The sequence below is a fragment of the Pollicipes pollicipes genome, unplaced genomic scaffold (genome assembly GCF_011947565.3).
Source record: "Pollicipes pollicipes isolate AB1234 unplaced genomic scaffold, Ppol_2.1 Scaffold_4881;HRSCAF=5763_pilon_pilon_pilon, whole genome shotgun sequence".
Lineage (NCBI taxonomy): Eukaryota > Metazoa > Arthropoda > Thecostraca > Pollicipedomorpha > Pollicipedidae > Pollicipes > Pollicipes pollicipes.
In genome coordinates, this window is record NW_023596576.1 from 16,170,884 (window position 1) to 16,187,837 (window position 16,954).

General features: G+C 49.6%; 1 protein-coding gene across 1 annotated transcript in view; it reads left to right on the forward strand.

Annotated features, from left to right (window-relative positions):
• Window positions 1–460: 460 nt before the first annotated feature.
• The window catches only part of LOC119100034 (A disintegrin and metalloproteinase with thrombospondin motifs 7), an 89,405-nt gene continuing 72,911 nt past the window's right edge, over window positions 461–16,954 (forward strand). Inside the window, exons 1-7 of the mRNA XM_037223149.1 lie at window positions 461–556; window positions 635–829; window positions 1,884–2,046; window positions 2,583–2,818; window positions 5,169–5,261; window positions 5,641–5,765; window positions 8,103–8,249. Of these exons, the coding sequence (XP_037079044.1) occupies window positions 461–556; window positions 635–829; window positions 1,884–2,046; window positions 2,583–2,818; window positions 5,169–5,261; window positions 5,641–5,765; window positions 8,103–8,249 (1,055 nt within the window). The remainder of the gene's footprint in view (window positions 557–634; window positions 830–1,883; window positions 2,047–2,582; window positions 2,819–5,168; window positions 5,262–5,640; window positions 5,766–8,102; window positions 8,250–16,954) is intronic.

Genomic DNA, 16,954 nt, shown 5'->3' on the forward strand with positions numbered 1-16,954 from the left:
CCTTTCGCTTGATAATTGTAAAGGCATGCGTGGGATACGTAACTGTATGTGTATGCGTATGTGTGCGCGTGCGCGCGTGCGTGCGTGCGTGCGTTTGGCTCTCTTTTTCTCTCATGCGCATGTGAGCACGAGGGCACACAAGATATGCGCCTGCATGCATCAGCGAGAAGCCTTTAAATAAGCCTGCAACCTTTCAAGCGAATCTGGTCCGTGACAGACCATCCGAAATGGGAACAAAATGTGCATGCTATGAACAAACGCCTGTGCCGACAGGTCCATATCACTGCGTTGCAAAGCATTGGTTCCGAAAGAGAAGCGTAGCATTGCTGTGTCTCTCTCCCCCCCCCCCCCCCCAAAGACGCTGCCGTCCCAGCACCTCCACCATGTCGTCATTAGCCTGAGCCGCTCCGACGAGCTGCGTGTCCAGCCGCCGTCACCCGTCGTTCCCTTTGCAGCCAGGATGGTCGAGTCCCTCGCCGCGTACCACGTCACGTACCCGGAGCGCGTGCGGCGCAACGGTGCGCACCTCTCGCACGACGTGCGCCACTCCTATGACGTCAGCGGGGGCTGGCGCGGCGGCCGGCGGCGGCGGCGCGGCCTGCGCCGTGACGCGGCCGCCCACTACCGCCTGCAGCTGGCGCACGGCGAGGAGGTGGTGCTGGACCTGCGGCCCAACCGGCGCCTGCTGGCGCCCGGCTTCGTGGTGGAGCGGCGAGCGTCGGCCGGCCGGCCGGGCTCGGTGCGTCGGCCACGCCGCCACTGCCTGCTGCAGGGCCGCCTGCGCGGTCGGCCGCACTCCCGGGCCGCCCTCTCCACCTGCCGCGGCCTGGTACGCTGGCGGCTGCGGCTGAGGCTGCTACGGAAAGACCTGCAGCCGCGGCTGGGGCCGTGGATCCCACGCTTGGGCTGGTCAGGAGTGGCCTGGACTGGCTTTGTACGGTAGGATCTGGCCTGGGTTGGTTCGGTGCTGCCTGTCACCGGCCACACCACAGTCGGACCTGCTTCTGACCAACACTGTGGTATCTGGCACAAGAAAGTACACCATACCAAGATAAACGTCTGTGAGGCAGAACCAGCTGTAGGTGGGGGCAGGAGGCTGTAGTGTATCCATTTTGCATGCCCTTTTAAGAAGGCTTGTGCTGTTTGTGAGCAGTCAATGGTTAACTACCTATATCCTGGCCCGCTACTGATAATTATTAGCCCAATGATTCACTGTAGCAATATACGTTACGTTCTCACACCCTCGGCGGTTTTCAAAAAGCGTGTGTGAGACGGAATTGCTGTCCTTTACACTGTGAAATACTGCCAATCACTGTGCTTGGCTGCAGAAGCCTTCCAATGAGGCCGTGTACCCAGCTTTCCCGGCGAAGTACCTGCACAACCGCGGCAAAATTGAGATAGGACCGTCTGGGTTTGTTCAAACGCGCTAACCGCCAGATGGGGCGCGATGGGGTGGGGTGGGGTGGAGGTTACTGTCACGGTGATGAAGGCCTTCTTTACAACGGCGAGGTCATGGGTTCGATGCACGCTGTCGGCTATATCTCGATTCCCCTCTCCAATCTGTGTGAGAGATAGCGGTGTTAAATGACGGCAGCAGTTACCGCGCAGAGGGATGGTTAAAAGCCACCGTGCCGGGCTTTCCTCTGCTGGCTGGGTTCTCATAGAACCACTTCCGTTCCATTTGCACTATTTGTCGGCTGTCGCGTGTTCGGCGTCCACAGAAACCCGCTCCTTAACCGTGGAACGATCTGTCGGCGCCGCTTCTGTGCGATCGTTCCCGCCGACTGGTCGGGCGCCGCCGACACATCCGCGGTTGCTGCGGTTGCCACCCGCGGCGCCGCCCCCCATCCAGCCACTGACGCTGCCGTGCACCGCTGCCGCAGTTGGGCTACATTCACACCGGCCAGCACCAGTACATCGTGGAGCCGGTCAAAGGTCACCAGCGCGCCGGGGGCCGGCCGGCGGCGCACCTGGTGTACAGGCCCCCGGCCATGGATCACAGCGGCGCTTCCCGTGCGTCGGGCCGCCCGCCCCATCCCAGCGGCGGTGAGCGCGACAGACGGTCTGACGGAGAATCTTGACCCTGGTGCTGGTCGTTTTGATTGCGTTCCTGTGGTTTGTACTGTTGTATGATGACGTGTGCCGGGGCGTCGATGTTCTAAACTGCCGGTCGCTGGGGCACCAGCATGCCGTAGTTTCAGTCTAAAAGCGGTAAATGTACTTGCAAATGTGCACACGTATGGAGCCAGGTATGAAAATGTGTAAAATGATGGCAAGAACCTACGTCCTGGAAGAACAGGGTGTAAGGATTCATCGATGCGAGTCATCGTTGGTGGTCATGCTGTTCACGAGTGAGGCTGGCTGGCAATGACGGAGGCAAATTAAACTACCACACTCAGGGTGACACGGGAAGAACATTTCCGTCTCATTTCTAAGTCGTTCCTGATGTTCGGGTGTAACTCTCTCTGACGTGCTCTATTCTGTTGCAAAAATGGCCATCGCCTTGCACGCGGCTCATTCACCGGCGGAGAAACATCCGCTCACAGCGTCACCCCGTGGTTTGACGGTGCTGCCACCTACAGGGCCGCCGCCGCTTCCCGCGCTTTCCGGCCGGGCACGGACGCGCCGGCCGCGCGACGACCCGCTCCGGGGTAGGTCGTGGGGCCGGGTCAGGAGGTCAGACGCCAGGTCACGCCGCCGGCCGCGCTCCGTCAGCGCGGAGAGGAACGTCGAGACGCTGATCGTTGCCGACCCGGACGTGGTGCAGTTCTACGCAGACGACGACATCGAGACGTACCTGCTCACCATCATGAATGGGGTTAGTCAGGGTCCGACCCTCCTCCGACCCTCGCCCCCCACACATAGCAATGGCTGTTCTACACTCAGGATGACTTAGTGGGGTGTCCAATAAGCAACCGACTTTGCGCATGATGAACTATCTCGATGCCGTCATCTCGGGGACAAAGTGGCTGTTTCGAGTGGGGTGGAACAATAGCCTGATTTGCTCGGTTTAAATTTTGCCTAAATGTGATGAGCATGAGGGGCGTGAGTGCTGCTTGCATAAATTTTCGGCTGTAAATATGTCAGTGCTGTCGCTACCCTAGTCCATTCGTCATCGGCGTAGTCAGGCCCTGGGCGAGAGGGGGTGGGGGAGTCTGCGCGCGCAGCTGGCGCCAACGCCACTGACTGCATTTCAACGCATCAGGCATCAGGCATGTGTGGCATTGAAGCCTTCCATTTGACCCAATAAATATCCCTGTGGAAGTAAAGGTCATGTCCGAATGTGAAATACGGCGATAGGAGGTAAATGTAGATGTAGATGGAGGTAGATAGAAGATAGACGGATGGTCACAATGGTAAACATACACGCCACGGGTCACCCACCTCACCTGCGCCAGAAAATGGTGCGAACCCGAATATCAGCTGAAAACTCTATAAGGTGTATCAAATTTCGGAGCTCTAGGTCCTCCTCTTGCCGTTATGTTTCACGCAGTGCTTGTGGGGGGGGGGGGGGGGGGAGGGAAGGGGCGAGGCGAGCTTATATGTTCAAGTGCCGAACTGCTGTTGACCGCACGCATACGAAGCAGGTACATCAACGGGGCGCATATTCTCAAAGGACTCAGTGTGCCATGTTTCATGAGTGGGACATCAGCCGTTCAATGGCCAATACACAGCACTCAAAACGATTTTGCGCACATCGCACGCAACTGTTGTAGCGATCCCGCCAAACTGTGCCTGCCCTTATGCTTGTATGTGCTTGGAAGATATCAGTTTGCTTCTATGTACGCTACCCGTAGCTTTATCGGTGAAAACATATCTCGCTCAACATATCCGTGGCGGAAGGTGTGGATTCGATACGCTTCGTCGCTCAATATGTGCTCCTGGTTAAGATGGTCTGCGGTCGATGGCAGGGGCCGCTCAAGGTCAGATGAGTTCGGTGGGAGGATAGAAATATGCCGGGTATTGCGACACGTTCAGTTTTTGGCCTCAAATAGGTATCGTTTAGCTAGATGGCCGGTTGGTGGTGTCGGGGTTTACACAAAAATCCATGCTTAGCGTGGCTGTGATCCCAGACATGCTTTCAATTAGACTGTCGTGACGAAATTTACCTTTAAAAACTCACACAAACAATGTACCGTGTTTGGTTGTTCCTACCCCTTACGTTCGCGGCAAGAGCCTCCAAGGGCATGAGAGCGCAAGTGCAGGTCTTGACCTTCAGGCCGAGCGGCACGGGGGACAGCATGCATATGGATGTCATTCAAATCAACTGCAGGACTGGCGCACCACGTGTCATGTGCTGTTGCTAACCGTTCAAAGCCAGTGCCATAGGGACGCACGTTGTTTGAGCATGCGGTGTGGGCACATTAACACCGCGTACGGAATGGAGCCTGCTTGGGTATGTTGCGCTGTCACTCCGCTATCCTGTAAAGCCAAGAACTCGACCAACGCTCGGCCTCTAGCCCGCCGAATGGGTAAGGAGCCAAGTCCGGGGGTGCAGTACCTGATCTTCGCCCCGAACAAGCGTATCCTTGACGAGCTTCTCGACCGGGTCCAAATTGTCCAAGAGCCCAGAACGCCCACTCTCATATGTGGTACGACTTCCTTGCACACACGTACAAGTAAGTTGTACCTAATCACGACCTTGGTAGCAACCTGAGCGGATGAAGCGCGCCTGGTTGGGTTGTTCCGTCACCATGTTATCGTGTTGCGCCAGGAACGTGAGCAGCACACAGCCGAAGTGTGAGGTATGAACCACATCAATCAGGGGGGCTACACCGTGCGTGAGCGCCTCATGCGCGTATCGAGCCGCTGCCACCTTCAGCTTTGGTGGCCATGCACACCTTTACCACCAAGTGGGCCAGATTGCGCGATTGTAGCTGGAGGTGTTCCGAACCGGAGGTACTCCAGTCCAAAACGGCGCACGCGCCTGGTGGGGTACCGGGCATCATCGGCCGCCGTCACCCCCAGGCACTGTTCAACCGCATTGATGGCCTTGTTCAAGAACCATGTGATGAACTGGCGTCTTTTCCGAGTGGTCGTCATTCACAAATTCTGATGAGGCAAATGCGTGCAAAGAGCGCCCCTCACTACTTTGGTTGTGAAGTATGAGGTTTGAAGGCATATGCAAGGCGAGTAGATACTCGCAACCATTGACTTCTCTATTCCAGGTAGCACAATTATACCACGATGCAAGTATCGGCAACGCCATAAATGTCATCCTGGTCCGGATACTGATCCTGGAATCCATCGAGAATACGACGGTATGTTTTGGACACCGCTTGCTGAGCAAGCGAAATGTTTGTGAGTTTGCATAGTAAGCGGGGCGTGGTGGACATGAAAGTAAATCCGGTATAGTGGTGATCGATGTTGTGAAAATGTAAAGGAAAGACGACAGTTGTCGGGTTTCATGACAGCCACTTCTGGAAATGTCAAATGTTCAGCACGTATCCTCAGAACCGGCCACCATTTCGGAAATTGTGTTCATAGTTCAAAGGAAGTGGCGACGCCTGAGCCACCAGCTAGACTGATGCGCCCTGCCGTGGACCCGTCGCCCCGTGCCCCCCTCACCCCCAGAGCAGTAATAACTCGCTGTCACTTGTGCCTCTTGGCTGAGCTCACAGCGCCGGAGACCGCTTTCAGTTGCATTTTAACATCAGTGAGAACGCTGACAGTTCTCTGAAGAGCTTCTGTAGCTGGCAAATCAAAATGAACCCCTCCAACGAGAGCCATCCCAATCATCATGATGTGGCCGTCCTGCTTACCAGGTGAGAGGCTTGCAACAGGTGCCAGGGTCGGTCTGTCTTCTGTTATTAAAGCCGCCCTGTCCCGTGATAAGGCTCTTGACAATGTCTATTGTTGGCCGTCGTTGGGTGTCAACAGTTATATGTGCTGTCTCACCCCCCTCCTGTATTTTTAACGGATGTACAGCGGCGCGCAACTGCATTGAACCCATGCAGTTTCACTGGATTCAGGCTCATTTCAAAGACGTAACTCTACCAGAAAGACGCTTTTTGCGACGGGGGACGAACGAGGTGATAATAGACGAGAGTGCAAGCCACCAGGTGGATTGATGCGTTCTGCTGTGGCGTAATGTGCATAATGCCAGTGCATACGCGAATGGAGCAATACGCTTTTCCCCAAAAGGGCATTCTCGATGCTCTGAAGATCCCCTTTCCAGAGCTGAGCTGTATTAGGTGCACTGATGCACAACATATGCGTGCAAAACTGTAAATGATTTGCCTGAACATTTTTCTAACTTTTGCCTCGTTTGTCTAGCATTTCTAAACCATCGACGTCGCTGAATTTCTTCTGGCCTACTTTTTCGGTGGCACGGCTCTCTCTCTCTCTCTCTCTCTCTCTCTCTCTCTCTCTCTCTCTCTCTCTCTCTCTCTTCTCTCTCTCTCTCTCTCTCTCTCTTCTCTTGCTCTTGCTCTGCTCTTGCTCTTGCTCTGCTCTTGCTCTTGCTCTTGCTCTGCTTTGCTCTTGCTCTTGCTCTCTTGCTCTGCTCTTGCTCTTGCTCTTGCCTTGCTTTGCTCTTGCTCTTGCTCTTCTCTTGCTCTTCCTCTTGCTCTTGCTCTGCTCTTGCTCTTTGCTCTCTCTTGGTCTTGCTCTGCTCTTGCTTGCTCTTGCTCTTGCTCTTGCTCTTGCTCTTGCTCTTGCTTCTTGCTCTTGCTCTTGATCTGCTTTGCTCTTGCTCTGCTTGCTCTTGCTCGCTCTTGCTCTTGCTCTTGCTCTTGCTCTTGCTCTGCTCTTGCTCTTGCTCTTGCTCTTGCTCTTGCTCTTGCTCTTGCTCTTGCTCTTGCTCTTGCTCTTGCTCTTGCTTGCTCTTGCTCTTGGCTCTTGCTCTTGCTCTTGCTCTTGCTCTTGCTCTTGCTCTTGCTCTTGCTCTGCTCTTGCCTCTTGCTCTTGCTCTTGCTCTTGCTCTTGCTCTTGCTCTTGCTCTTGCTCTTGCTCTTGCTCTGCTCTTTGCTCTTGCTCTTGCCTCTTGCTCTTGCTCTTGCTCTTGCTCTTGCTCTTGCTCTTGCTCTTGCTCTTGCTCTGCTCTTGCTCTTGCCTGCTCTTTGCCCTTGCCCTTGCCCTTGCCCTTGCCCTTGCCCTTGCTCTTGCTCTTGCTCTTGCTCTTGCTCTTGCTCTTCTTGCTCTTGCTCTTGCTCTTGCTCTGGCTCTTGCTCTTGCTCTTGCTCTTGCTCTTGCTCTTGCTCTTGCTTCTTGCTCTTGCTCTTGCTCTTGCTCTTGCTCTTGCTCTTGCTCTTGCTCTTGCTCTTGCTCTGTCTTGCTCTTACTCGTGCTCTTGCTCTCTTTAAAGGCCACACCGATTTCGGGTAAAAGTTGCATCGATCGCTCCCCGGTGGACGACACTTCGCCACGAACCGCAAAGGGCTGCAATCGCCTAGAGATTTGTACACGGCACATTCATCGAAGCATTACCTCTGGTGTCGTGTCGCTATTGATCTGGCTGCCACGATAGCAATATTTTCAGGATAGAACCGTTAGGCTTCTAAAAAAAAAGCACTCAAAACCGGCCGATCCACGGGTTTACACTCGAAAGTATGTGACCGCCTACACAGGTTCGCCCACTCTTTTACCAGTACGATTTCGTTCTCTTATTCAAAATGTGTTGACCTTGCAGTTTCGTAAAGTGATTTTCAGGGCTTTCGCAATCGGTAAATTCTTTGTTTTCGAGGCAGTCGAACGGGTTAAGCGATTGCAACTGCGTTAGTTAAGTTTGCTGAGATCTCAAAAAACTGGAGGGCGACCACGCCTGGAATAGTCGCGCTTCATGCTGTTGGAAACAGTCCGCAGATGTGTGTAATGGTTCACACCGCACTACGTCCTATGGAGCGTGGTGACCGGGCCAGAGCTGCCCTTTTACGTTGAGAGTGCGTTTATTGTTCAAGCCAGACGCCCTGCGTCTGCGCTTCGCTGGCAAAAGGCTCCAAACTTAGCAAGATATGGCATCTGCATTGGAAATAATCTGTACCTTGTATCGGACATCCAGCATTCGACTTAAGAAACGAAACCTTCCCGACTCATGTTGTGTAACATGTCATCGTCCGTGCATTGTACGCATTCTCGACCGACCGGCTGCCCGCCACCTCCAGACGGAACATCTGCGGCGAGAACGAGACGTGCAGCACGCTGGGCCTGGCCGAGGTGTCGGGCATGTGCCAGCCCACCCGCAGCTGCAACATCAACCAGGACACGGGCCTCGCCGTCTCGTACACCATCGCCCACGAGCTGGGCCACAAGTCAGTCGGCCGCGGCCGCGCCTGGCGACCGGCGCGCACTTAACTGTGCAGTTCAGTTTGTAATTTGGTCGTTGCTGACGCTGCGTCGTCCTGGCCGCTTGCCGTCTTGGCGCGAGGCTGAAGGAATGGCGCGGCGCTGTTTCCGGACCAGTCTGTCGAAACTCGGCCGCCGCAGAATGAAGGGATTGGCGTCGATCTCGAGAGGATCGGTGTCGGGGTGTGCTGTGGGTTACTAGGTGGTTCGTCGTACCCTCACCCACGTTCGCAGACGAGTGGTTCTGGTGGATGTCGGGGACGACTTGAAGTTGAAACTCGAAACAGGTCACCGAACCATTTCAAAAACTTATCGTCGGCTTGCATCCTCAGGGCCAGTCATCGGAATATGTTCCCAAAATGTCTGGCGTGTTTGACCAAAGCAGCCATTCAGTTCCATATTTCCGTGTGTGTTAGGTTTCTCTTGTGGACTGAAGTTGGCTTGCGGCGGCGGCGGCGGCGGCGGCGAGTTCAAACCACTTAAATTCATTAGCCTTAAGCTTCATTAAGCCGTCTCCAAGTTTGAGCTTTAAGCCGTGACGAGCTCATCCCACTCGACTTAAGCATTCAAGTCATCCAAAGAGAAACGTCCTTCGGAAGTTAGAAGCTGAGTGCTGCGAGTAGATAAGACATTGAGTTGCACGCTGTCTAGGCCTGACGTAATGAAGGAAAAGGTTTCTTAACACGCCGATTGGTCATGCTCACAAATCCCTTGCCATTTTGGAACGTAATCTGATATAAAGTTTGGTCGTATCAACCACACCGTATATACTTAGACGTTTAATTGGTAAGAATCTTACAGAATTATAATATCTGACCTGAGATATTTTGATTATTCGTCAGTTGTCAGCATATTCACATGTACCAGAATTATATTGTCTGTCCAGCGACATGTTTGCCATACGTGTCAGCAGGGTCGGGTCATTGTTTGGGAGATGTTCAATGAACGTCACACTAGTAAAACAATGTTGAAAACTTTGGAAATATGTATGCACAGTTATTAGATTATTAAGTAGATAAAGATAACGGTTGACGACTATTGTTCTAGGTCTACCTTTGTTAGACATTTGTTTTTATAGTTCGGGGTATTGCTGTTGATCGCACAGCTATTGTTCATGGTCGATACATTTTAGGCCGGCATGGGCCTGTAGGACTTATAGTATGTGTGTGCCTAGCGTCGGTGCGGTATTCGGTGCAGATCGCGAACAATAATATATATATATATATATATATATATATATATATATATATATATATGTGTAGTAAATGAATAGGTTCGCGTGGATTTGTAGGACCTGAAGCACATGTGCCAGACGTCAGTCCGGATACAAGGCAGTTTATGTGACAAAATGACATCTAAGGAATCATGCGTAATATTCGCTGCGGCTGAACACTACCGCATGGGAACAATGCATTTACTATTTTACCACTATTGCGAACAGGGTTCCTCTATATGACTTATCATTGGAAACAGGTATCTATTGTATGATTTTGATGTGGGCAGGCTGTTGCATTACGGTGTGGTGATGCACAAGCGGTATGCAATAGTGTTATCCAAATGCAGGCAATTTTAGAGCACAATCAATGTGTAATGCTAAGCTTTTTAACAACATTTATTGCAGACTATTCTGCTTTTGCCTAAGGTAGACACTGAGCGCTATGACACCGCCGATATTGCACTTTGAAAGTGTCTTAGATGCAACATATATGAACATTATGCACTATGACATGCGTTGTGATCGCCACGCAAATTATCTCAAGTGAGATATTGTTCGATGTTTTTTGCAAAAAAAGCTGCTTTACCAGGCAGTCTTGCCTTATGTTCTGGTCTTGACATGCCCTAACTAATGCTGCCTGTCTGAGTGGTTTGAACTGTCACTATTTCCGCTCACACCTCAGTGCTACGCTCTCGTATGTTTTTTGCAGCTGTTTCGTGCTGTTTAGGTTTCCCACTCAGAGTAGTTTGCCTTTCAATGAGTAAGCAATCCTAAGGTCAGTTTGTAGATGGCATTATGCATAGCCTTATTCCTCGTAGATTAACAGGGAGAATGGATGGACAGACGTCATATCTTGGCTACATGACTTTATCAAGAGGAATATCAGTAGTAAATTCAAAATTGACTGCTGACCCTACCCGGTGTCTCAAGTTTGGTTTTTAAACAGCGAGCCACAGTTGTTACAGGTCACCACCGTTCAGGGGTATTAAAATAGGAGCAATTTCAAGCCATTTCTATAATACAATGCACATCTAACTGAGAGTTAAGATACGCGAAATATGCGTGTATACGCAAAATATTTCAATTAAACAGGCATCGCGCATCGCGCTTCAGACATCAGTCATACATGAAAGCAATTTTAAGCTAACATGCATCAGACATCAAGGCACTAATCACATTCGCATAATCGGTCAAGATGAGCCCTGTACGTAAAGGTCTGGTCGCCAACTTCTCTCATCAGAATAAATTTGCTCATTTCCCTGTCTGAACGGTCCTGTGCTCTGTAGATGACTTTAAGCTCTGAAAGGGGTAAAGGGTCCATACCTCCCCGGATTTGAGACTGAGCGTGCTTTGTAAAAAATGGTCGACGAATGGGGTATTTTCTGCTTTGTTTTTGGCGTCTCGCAGGTGTTTATCATAGCTTCGTTGAATAGGGCGCATGGACTCCCGAGCACAGACTACGTACCTACTATGTTTTTCACACAATTTGCACTTAAATTTGTAAACCACGTTTTTTGCGCGCAAACCCCTTAAAACACATACTTGCAAAAATGACACCTATTGCTTCTCGGGCGTTCAGGCTTTGAAATTGACGGCTTCGCCTGAAACATGTTTAGGCTTATTGTCGCTCTTCCACGCTACGTGTACGCGCGGTTTTGATTTCGTAACGACGTGCGGATTTCCTAACGATTCATGGAAATGTTCGTCTGCCTTAGCTCTCACAGATTATACTGGACTTCAATGTAACTGGACTTGGCTTTTACTGTACTGAACTATTTTCACGGGTTTTCCTCGGTTTATATGGTTTTACGCAAGGAATTACCATTTACGCCAAAAATCTACGGATTTTTAGTTCGAGAAATTGGTTTCATAAAAACGAAGTTCCCAAAATACTGAAATGTCTGCTTGTCCAGAATCTGATAAGTCATCACGGCAATTGTTGGGGAAGATCAGGCTTCGAAAATTTCCTTTGATAGTCCAGTATAACCCTGCGTTTTAACGCTGCTTAATGATACAACCTCTTTTTCAAAATTGTAATTCTTTGCTACCAGAAACAAGAATTGTGTCATTCAGTCCTTTCTTCCCAACCACATTTAGTTCCTCGTAATCGCATCCACACTATACACACAAACCTCTTTAAAGGGCATCTTGGATTTGTTTATGAAAATTCCACGCATGCTCCGTATAGTATAATCGTATGACTGAGCCGTCCCGAGTGAAATAAGGAGCGCGACATCGTTTTCGTGAGTGTCGCACTATCTTGTTATGCAAACTACATTAGGTTACCCAAACTACATCACACCTTAGATGGGACATTAAGTGCTGACGGTGATCCGCGACAGCCTGCCCCGGCCTCTCAGCTGACTATCTTATTGAATCAGTACTGGTTGTCACCATGATACGTACCTTATGAGTGGTAATATAATGCGGCTGAATGAAATGTTTCATGCGTCTTGTCTCAATGTATCGCTCATGAAAGAAGATAGAAGTCACAGAACGTTGAAATGGGCAACATTGGTCGGAAATATATTTGTGCTAAGCTTTTTTGGCGCAGCAGACACCAGATCTTTGACGGCAGCGCAATGTTTACGAGCGCAGCAAAGGGAACGAGATCAACGAACTTTCGCAGGTGTGTAGTTATTTGATTGCATATTATCTCTTCTGGCAAAGTGACATTCGAAAACATAGAATAAATGTGACATTGCGCCACTGCCCATCTCATTAGAATCGGCTCGATCCCCTGACAGGTCGGCTCGATCCCGCGATAGGTCGGCTCGATCCCGCAACAGGTCGGCTCGATCCCCTGACAGGTCGGCTCGATCCCGCGACGGGTCGTCTCGATCCCGCGACAGGTCGGCTCGATCCCGCGATAGGGCTCGATCCCGCGATAGGTCGGCTCGATCCCGCGACGGGTCGGCTCGATCGTGCGACAGGTCGGCTTGATCTCGTGATAGGTCGAGAAGAACTGAAAGCCGGCCAACCATGGATTCCAAGAAAGGAATGCCAGCGAAATTTGACCTTGTGGAGCAGATCCCACGGAGTGCATGCCTTTTGCTCTGAAAGCGGGTCAGGGCCTGGAGTCAGGTTTTCAGAGCTTTGCGAAAAATATACGAATCAACATTTGTGATGAACAGCAGTGCAGAAGTAAACTAATGCTGCCTGGTTGTAATCCTCAACGCTTTACAGTCCAGTACGGCTTAGCTACTAAAGCTTTCGTCAAAAACGAAAACCACGGCAACTATGCTCTCAATAAATCTCCAAATAATAGAGTACCACCACCGACATTCGACACGTTTCGGAGAAGTCATCCCGCTAAGGTGCTAGGCACAGGCTGCCCCACAGACTGGGCTCGGTTGGAATACTGCAAAAAGGTGCGCATGGCTTTGCAAGGTTTAAATAGTAGTGACAGAAGTATGCCATAGATCATGCACGTAATACATTGCCGTTGTACTGATCTTTGTTGTCGACACCGCCGAAGACTCGTTGTCGACACCGTCAAAGACTATCTGAGCTCATTTCGCTCTCGCTTACCATTGGACTGTGTTGCAACATTATAAGGTGAGTGAATTGCGTGCACTGGAAAAATTTCGAACTCAATTTAATCCGTGTAAAAGACAGGCACACACTATGAAGTGGTTAGCAACAGCATGGGTTGTTTGGTAGTAAAGAACAGTGGAGAACAGTTTCAGTACAGACAGGCAGTATGAAACGGTATCCACTTGGGTACACCATATTACCTGCCGCTCGTTGAGCATCGCTGTGATTTGTAGACGGCACGTCCGCCTACACCGCACAATAAGTTTATCCCCTCGGGCTGGTGAAACCTTACGTAAGTCCTGAGAAGTGCCCCCAAAAAACAGCGGATCAGTGGTTTTTGCACAAAAGCATTGACATCCGTCACGCATTAAACCCCAATTTGGCCCGTATAATTCTACCTTGCATTCCTAGTCGAGATGTGCCAGCCCCATATTTTTTGTGAACCCGCATTGCCGAATTATGGGCCCGGTTTTGACCCATTTGTTAGCCATCGTTTGCGAGTACAAGTGCCGTTTCCCATCTTAAACCAATGAAAGACGTGCATTAAAAGCTAACGTTCGCGCTCACCGTGTCCGTCTAGCCTGTTAGGGTCCCAGTAGTATACAACCTTTCTAGTTGTCGGCTCCAGAGTTTCGCACGATTTCTCAGAACAGAACGAGTAATGTGGACAGCAGCCGCTACGGGGTGTTGCTTCGACGGCCGTGGCGGTTTCTGTGGTTTATTGGGCAAACTAGAATGCCCAGGTTGTGCGATGTGCAGTTTGGTACTAATGGTTATGCTTTACTTTTCAATATTTCTTGTGTTTTATTGCGTATTACTTACGTCTTATTGTTGTGACTTATGTGTTATTTCTTTCAGTTATGTTTTACGGCTTATTAGGATGTCTTATCACTATGAATTATATTGTATTGCTATTATTTATGTTTTGGGAATGATGGAGTGCCTCAATGTCTACATCTTGGAAATAGCCGAAATATTTGTCTCCATTTATCGGTAACGAAGCCCAATACAACATCGATAATATTAGGCCGGCACCGCATTTGGAATTCTTCCTGTGGGTGATATATATATATATATATATATATATATATATATATATATATATATATATATATATATATGTATATATATATATATATATATATATATATATATATATATATGTGTGGTGTGTGTGTGTGTGTGTGTGTGTGTGTGTGTGTGTGTGTGTGTGTGTGTGTGTGTGTTGTGTGTGTGTGGTGTGTGCGGGTGCGGGTGCGGGTGCGGGTGCGGGGGTGCGGGTGCGGGTGCGGGTGCGGGTGCGGGTGCGGGTGCGGGTGCGGGTGCGGGTGCGGGTGCGGGTGCGGGTGCGGGTGCGTGTGTGTGTGTGTGCGCGCATATATATGGGCTTTTCCACCCAAGAACCCTGGAGGAAGTAAAAGTGCAATAGTTAAGTCGCAGGCAAGCTCCACCTTCGCATCTCATGAATTAATTCCTTGCAGAAATTCTGATAGGGATCGACGGATTAATTTCAGCTAAGATACCCCAAGTTGACTTATATCACGTGACTAGTGACGTCGCATCTCACGCGAAATGTCTTAAACATGAATGCAACATTAAACAACGTCAGGCCCATCTAGCATCCATGATATTTAATATTTATTCAAGGTCAAGTGAAGGCCGTGCAGTGCCAAGGTAGTGCCGAGTCAGTACCAGGTCAAGATCATGTGGGTTATAGGACATGCCACGGCAAAGGCAGGTCGGTTCATCGGATCTAAACGTCGTGCCCCTCTGTTTCACATGACTTATTGTACTTGCGTGTGTTACTCATGTTATAAATGGCATCTAAGGCCTGATAAAGATCAGACACCCTTTCTTTTTTCTCGCGCTTTATCATGTTTCCCGCACCACTGTGTCTCTCCGGGGAAATTTGCATGCATCAGCGATGAGCGGGATTCAGCATCCTCTCCCTGGCGGGAGCCGTCACAAAGCCCGAAGACGGTCGGTGCCGGCGCGGGTTTATCCTCCGCAGCGGAGGATTCTGATATGCACGTGACGGCCTCTTCTCTCCTATATCTCACAACCCTGAGAGGGTCATTGTCAGGCTTATATATGCCGGGCAGACGAAGCTCAGTAGATAAAATGTTGTACACGTCTATAAAAACACCAGGTGCGCAATGAAGGCTGACTTTTTAGTTTACAGTACATATTTGGTGGCGGGTAATTGCAGGAAGCCTGGCGCTGAAGCTACAAAGACAAATATATTTGAAATTTACGTAAGTCGTTCAGTGCATTGGCGAGGAACATTATTCACATGTATAAGACAGTAGTATTAGCCTTATTCCTTGAAACAAAAGAAATAACCTGAAAAATAAAAATAACCTGAAAAATCAAGTAGAATCCTCGGCAGGCAATTTTGAATTCACTTCTGCCTTTGTTTCGATAAAGGCATTTTGCTGAAATATCGACCAAACTATTTTCTCATTCTCCTGGTTTTTCAGAGGAATAAGAGTAATACTACTGTCTTGTATTTGAAATTTAAATGCAACGCTATGTCCAGAATTTGTAATAGAACCACTCGAGGAATTGTAAACTGCATGACACCAGCAGCATATATTAGGTGATAGCAAATAATGCAAAATATTCCTCAGCGAACTTTTTTTGTGGACAAATATTACATATTACAACAAATTAGGCAGGTAGGCAGATAGGTAAGTAGGTAGACAAAAAAAAACAAAAATACAACAAATTGTGTAGGTAGGTAGACAAATTTTACACCGTCCCGGCTCCTAGCGCGCGACCTTTTGATTATGAGTCCGGCACGTGACAGACTGAAACGCTGAGACCATTGAGCATGTCGCGAAAACCAGAAAGTTCACTGTCTGCTGTGCATTAGGGATTTGGCCTGTTGGGCGGAGGCACCTTGGCCTGTCTAGAGTAAGCATAGTCGATGGATCTGCGCAATATAATCAAACAATCTTTCGTTTGGTACTGGACTCTTCACAATTGGGATGCCACAATTCGTCGCATAGCTCCGTGAAAAGTAGGCCTTGAACAAGTGAACCCCATGGACAAGAGAAGTGCGCCATAGAGCGGCTGTGCTACTGACGAAATTCGGTGGGGCTGATGGATTGGGCTGTTTCGCTGTAATAACAACTTAACCAGACCAAACCAAACAATCCGGACTAAACAAACCCAACCAGGACCTACTCTTATCACAATACGAATATGTTTCTTTCACGGGTGTCTGTTTTGCATATGGAAGAGCATAAGCGGTCGTGTATCACCTCAGTTAAAGAGTACTTTTGTCGCCTTGAGGGTGCATGAGACCACTTTGATGCCAATCATTGTGTTAAATGGCTCCTTGATATTTCCTCAAAATTACAAACCCGTCTTCAACTAAAAAATACCGGATGGAGGGACGATTTGTCCGATCCTGCATTTTGGTGTCGATGGAGGGTGATTATCGTTTACCTTAGTCACCTTGTTTGGACTGTATGCCATTGTTTCGTGCAATATTGCTAATTATGGTCCTTGCAATCATTGGGCTATTTATCATATTGGGTGTCTATATCAGTAAATACCCAGACGCTTCTGGAAGATTTGATGCCGACGTAATGGCGGCATGTTCGCCAGATCCGAATATTAGGCCAAGCATTCAAATCTACGAACATGGATGCTTAGCTCTAGCCACAATCTAGCTGAATCTTTATCGTCCAGACGATCGAAGTTATGAGAGGGGGCTACTGTCTCCACCGTCAAGGCAATGCCCAGCTGGCTTCATGCTCACCATGTTCGCCGCTGCACTGGATTTGGCTTAAGACGGTCGCGGATGATTCGGGTGGTCTGGACTGAAATGGTGGGTAAGAGTGATGCGGTTCATGGTAGCTGACGAGACGCGCTACGCACGACATCCACGGCTTCTCATGCTGGCGAGGC